Source organism: Emiliania huxleyi (genome assembly GCF_000372725.1).
Source record: "Emiliania huxleyi CCMP1516 chromosome Unknown EMIHUscaffold_1512, whole genome shotgun sequence".
In the NCBI taxonomy this organism is placed as follows: domain Eukaryota; phylum Haptophyta; order Isochrysidales; family Noelaerhabdaceae; genus Emiliania; species Emiliania huxleyi.
The window spans coordinates 2,601-7,518 of NW_005201077.1; the positions used below are offsets into that span (position 1 = coordinate 2,601).

Below are 4,918 nucleotides of genomic sequence, written 5' to 3' on the forward strand. Positions count from 1 at the left end.
TACGGAGGTCAAAAAAGAAATACATGGCACGTCTTGAGGCGCGGCAGCTTGAGCCCCGCCTGGAGAAGGCGTGAGCATAATGCAACAGAACATAAAACAGCAACGACGACGACGCACGTCGGATTGGCCCACCTCCGCCATACGCTCGGCCATGCGGCGCTTGGCGGCCTCCGAGCCGTCCCACAGCCCGTTCGTGAGGAGCGCCTGCACCTGTAGGAAAAAAGAAAACCATTCGAAAAAGAAATGCGCGCGGGGGTGAGGGAGCGCCTACACCTCTGTCGCGGCGAGCGCCGGCTTGACCCACCTGCAGGGAGGGGTCCGAGAGGGCTCCGAGAGGGCTCCGAGAGGGGTCCGAGAGGGGTCCGAGAGGGGTCCGAGAGAGGGGTCCGAGAGGGGTCCGAGAGGGTTCCCGAGAGGGCTCGTGTGGCGTGGCAGAAGAGCGCCGGTTCTGCAGCGCGTAGCGGAAGAGCATCTCGGAGAGCTTGGAGGCGCGGCCCGCCGCCGCACCCTGCGCCCGCTTGGTCGAGTCGCGGAGAACGAGCGACTGGGCGGGGCGGGGACATGGCACGTGCGCAGAGGAGAGGAGGAGGGTGTACGAGAGGAGAGGTTCGTGGGCAGAGGAGAGGAGGGGTGGGGTGTGGGGTGAGTGGTTCGTGGGCAGAGGAGAGGAGGAGGGGTGGTCGTGGGCCGGCTCGGGCTACGGCTGCGCGCTCGCCTCGGGCAGCCGCTCCCGGTGCAGGTGCAATCTCGGGTACTCTCGGGTGCGCTCGCCTCGGGCAGCCGCTCCCGGTGCAGGTGCCCGCACAGCAGCGTCAGGTTCCTGCGCACAAACGGTGGCCGGCCTGCCCGCTGATCGGGAGCGAAGCCGTCGACCTCCAGGCCGGCGAGGGCCTGCTCGAGCGCGTCGATGTCCGCCGGCTCGGCGCGCGCCTCGCGCGCCCTGCCCGGCGGAGCCTCGCCTGTCTGCCCGCCTGCCGCCGCGTCGGCGAGCGCCAGCTTGGCGAGGTACGGCGAGGAGGCGAGCATGATCAGGAGGCGGAGGGTGGGGACGGGGCCGGACGCCTCGTCGCCCTCGGCGTTGAGGAAGGCGAGCACGCCCTTGGTCAGGTGCTCGCCGTCCGCCTCGGTCGGCAGCCCGCGCGCCTCGGCATTCTTGTTGACCTCGGCGCGGAATTTCTTCGCCTCGTCCGCGTGCTCCTCGTTCTGGAGGAGCTCGCGCTTGAGCGCCTCGCCCTCCTCGGCGAGCGCGCGCTGCTCCTCCGGCGACATTGCGAGCAGCACCTTGCGCACGTTGTCCTCGGTCATCTCCAGCCCGCCCATCCGCTTCTCGAGCGCCTTCATGAAGCACGCCTCGAGCTCGGCTGCAGACTGCTGCTCCGCCTTGGAGGTGGCCTCGTCGCCCGGCACAGGCTCTGCTTTGGCGCGCTGCTCAGACTTAGGAGCGGGCCCGGGCTTCTTTTTGGAGCCCTTGGACATTGTTGCCCACAGGAATTGCTTGCAAGCGAGATGCTCACGGAAAGAATTCGCGCGGGGGGCGCCGCATAATCTACTGGCCTGAAGACATTTTGAACGAGTGGGCGGGCAGGCTGTCTGTTTACAGGCGCCGTCCGCCCGCGCGCGCGCCGACCCAACTCCGAGCACGCTCGCTCGCCGCTGGGCGGCGCGCGTCCACACTGCGTCGGCAACACGACGCAGGAGCTCGCTCACTGCTGCTGCGGCGGCGGCAGCGACGGCGACTGCGAGCTGACGGCTGACGGCTGTACGGCTGTACGGCTGACGGCTGGCGGCTGGCGGCTGCGGCGAACGGCGACGGCTCGGTTCGCGTTCGCCCCGCGACGGTGCGACTGAGCCTGCCGCGCTCGATCTGGGAGCCACTCGGCGCCAGTTCGAGCGGCGGTCGGCTCGGCCACTGCGGGTGCGACGCATGATAGAGCTGCTGGGCGCCGCATCGTGTACTACCGACCCACGCCAAGGCGCGGGGCGGTGGTGCTCGCCGGCGCTCGCGGTGCTTCGGTGCTCGAGCGCGCTCAACATTGTGGTCGTTCAGGGCGGCTCGCACAGCGCCCGCAGGCACACACACACACACACACACACACACACACACACACACACACACACACACACACACACACACACACACACACACACACACACACACACAGCCCCTTCCCCTTCCCCTTCAAGGGCGAGGACACGCGCAGGGGCCGCACCTCTAGCGAAGCCCACAGAGTGGGAGACTCCTATCACCGCCCTGCCACCCACGTGAGCCTTTTGGCCGCCTCTGTCAGTGTGCCCGTGGTAGTGAGAGACTGCTGGTGAGAAGCCGGAAGAAGGTCGCTAGTCGAGAGAGATCGCCAGTGGAATAGGGAGTCCACCGTGCTGCGAGCCTGTCGCTGTCCCTTGTCAGGAGCAGGTGAGAACTAGGAGAGCGCAACCAGTAGGAGGCCCGCGCCTGCCCCCGTGCCGCCGGGTGCAACCTGTCCTATACGAGAGAGGAATCCCTGGGACCCTGTCGTGTGGGTGAACCCTGCCCAGCCCCCCTCCGTGTCGCGATGCGCTCCCCGCTCCCGTTCCCCTGTGTCCCTGATCGTCCTTACAAGATCCTGCTCGTGCAGGTGGGGACCCTGTCCTTCTCCCACCCCTCGTTTGGCGTGCCCGTTTTATTTATTTATTTTATTACTACCGCTCCACGCCAAGGCGCGGGCGGCGGTGCTCGCCGGCGCTCGCGGGGCTTCGGTGCTCGGGCGCGCTCACCATGTGGTCGTTCGGGGCGGCTCGCACAGCGCCCGCGCGCGCGCGCGCACACACACACACACACACACACACACACAGACACACGCCCCTTCCCCTTCCCCCTCGATCCCTCAAGGGCGAGGACACACACAGACACACACAGGACGCACCTCTAGCGAGGCCCGCATAGTACATGTGGGAGACTCCCTGCCGCCGCCCCTGCCACCCCTGTGTCAGTGTGCCTGTGGTTGCGAGAGACTGCCGGTGAGAAGCTGGAGGCAGGTCGCTAGACTGAGATGAGGCCGCCAGTGGAGTTGGGAGTCCACCGTGCACCGCGCTGCGAGCCTGTCGTGTCCCTTGTCAAGAGCAGGAGAGCCCCACCTGTGCCCCTGATCGTCCTTCCAAAATCCTGCTCGTGCAGGTGTGGACCCTGTCCTCCTCCCCCATCCCTCGTTTGGGTTTGTCTGTTTTCTTTCTTTCTTTCTTTCCTTCCCTGCGAATCGGCGAGAGACTGCGAAGAGAGATAGGAAGAGGCGGACGCCCAACGCAAGGGTGGGCGACGGCTAGCGCATCACACCCCTCTCCTTAAAATCCCTGTGTGGTGGCGGCGTGCCGTCCTCCCATCCCTCCCTTGCGTTGTCTGTTTTCTTTCTTTCTTTCCCTTCCCTGCGAACGCGCACCCCCCCCTAGGGGTCAGGGCTCTCTTGCCCGTAGCCCGCCCCGGAGCATCCGGCCCGCTGGGTGCGCTTCTTAGCTCCCCGGCCCTGGGTGTGAGGTTACTAACTGCACTCCAAGTGTTCCAAATGCAAACCTGCCTGCAAAGGTGGGGACGTGTCCGTCCGTCCGTCCTCGACCCAGCCCTAGCTTGGGATGTCCGTTTTCTTTCTTTCTTTATCTCTCGGCCATATCTCTCGGCCATCTCTCGGCCATCTCTCGGCTCCCTCACCACTTCGCCACATGCTGCCGGCCGCCCGGCCTGGCCACGAACGAACCATTAGTTTCCGTTTGTTAATCAACTAATTAATCAGTTCATTAACTAATTGATTACCCTTCACCATGCTGCCGTCCGGCCTGGCCCTTCAAAGTGCACACACCTCGGTTTGGGTCTCGGCAGTCAGAGAGAGATTTTTTGAAAACCAACTTGCAGTCAGTGTCTCAAGAAGCTCCCTAGCACAGCACTGGGCACGGGACTGGCGCGCACTGGCACTAACACAGGTACACCACGGGAGCCGCCTAAGCGACTCCTGCGAGGACGGCGAGGCACTTAGCTCCGTGCACTCGACCACCCTCGCCGCAGGCAAGCTCATTCACAATCTGCTCTGCGATGGCCGTGTGAAGAACGCGACTGAGATGCGCTGCTGCTGCAAGCCCTAGCCAATTCTAGGTGGTCCAAGTCACCTCATCGAGGTACTGGGCCCGCGTCAGCTTGTTCTGCAGCACGTTCGCCGCCTTCCAGAGGATCTCGCCGACCCCCTTCCCGAACCCACCGAACGACTCGAACAGCAGCAGCTGCACGTCGGCGTCCTTGTCCTCCCTGGCGTAGCGATACTCGCCGCCATAGCATAGGACGGTATGCGGCGGTCGCCGCCCACCGCCCTTCCCCCCCTAGTATGCCAGCGACCCGTCCCCTGCCCCCTCTCGCCCTTGCTCTACGCTCTACCTCTCCCGGCCCTCCACATGCCCTCGCGCCCCCGTACCCCTCACACTCCTCTTCCCTCGCCGTCTTCGTCATCGACAAGAAGATCGTCTGGTACGATTCCCTTTTGCCGGGAAAGAATTCGGGAAAGAATTTGCTCGCTGTCAGGGCTCTATTGCCCGTAGCCCGTCCCCGAGCATCCGGCCCGCTGGGTGCGCTTCTTAGCTCCCCGGCCCTGGGTGTGAGGTTGCCAACTGCACACTCCAAGTGCTCCAAGTGCAAACCTCTTGCAAAGGTGGGGACGTGGGTCCGTCCGTCCTCGACCACGTCTAGCTTGGGATGTCCGTTTCTCATATTGTATTTCTTTCTTTCTCGCGGCGGTTTATCTCTCTCGCATCTCTCGCGGCGCCGCGGGCCGCGCCGCGCGCGCACTCGCTCGCCTCTGCCCTCTCGCGTCTCGGGGCCATCCCTCTCTCGGCCATCTCTCGGTTCCCTCACCACTTCGCCACCATGCTGCCGCCCGGCCTGGCCACGAACCATTAGTTTCCG

General features: G+C 64.9%; 3 protein-coding genes across 3 annotated transcripts; all 3 read right to left on the reverse strand.

The window, feature by feature from the left end:
- Nucleotides 1–30: 30 nt before the first annotated feature.
- On the reverse strand, nt 31–1,488 carry EMIHUDRAFT_447079 (hypothetical protein; the record flags this gene model as incomplete). The annotated part of the gene is made up of 5 exons (XM_005786367.1): nt 772–1,488; nt 444–544; nt 274–304; nt 133–210; nt 31–59 (listed from the first exon to the last, which is right to left on the reverse strand). Coding segments are annotated over exons 1-5 (942 nt in total), but the record flags the coding sequence as incomplete, so codon positions are not given.
- Nucleotides 1,489–1,552: 64 nt separating this feature from the next.
- Nucleotides 1,553–2,534, reverse strand: EMIHUDRAFT_373400 (hypothetical protein). The gene has a single exon (XM_005786368.1). The coding sequence runs from the start codon at nt 1,947–1,949 to the stop codon at nt 1,704–1,706; it is 246 nt and encodes an 81-aa protein (XP_005786425.1). The 5' UTR covers nt 1,950–2,534; the 3' UTR covers nt 1,553–1,703.
- Nucleotides 2,535–3,966: 1,432 nt separating this feature from the next.
- On the reverse strand, nt 3,967–4,465 carry EMIHUDRAFT_252965 (hypothetical protein; the record flags this gene model as incomplete). The annotated part of the gene is made up of 3 exons (XM_005786369.1): nt 3,967–4,047; nt 4,132–4,338; nt 4,394–4,465. 3 exons carry the CDS (start codon nt 4,463–4,465, stop codon nt 3,967–3,969), a joined length of 360 nt encoding a protein of 119 aa, XP_005786426.1.
- Between the last annotated feature and the right edge of the window lie 453 nt (nt 4,466–4,918).

What these genes read in the sequence shown, in the direction of transcription:
- EMIHUDRAFT_373400 (XM_005786368.1), bottom strand. Translation starts at nt 1,949, where the DNA reads ATGCGGCGCCCAGCAGCTCTATCATGCGTCGCACCCGCAGTGGCCGAG.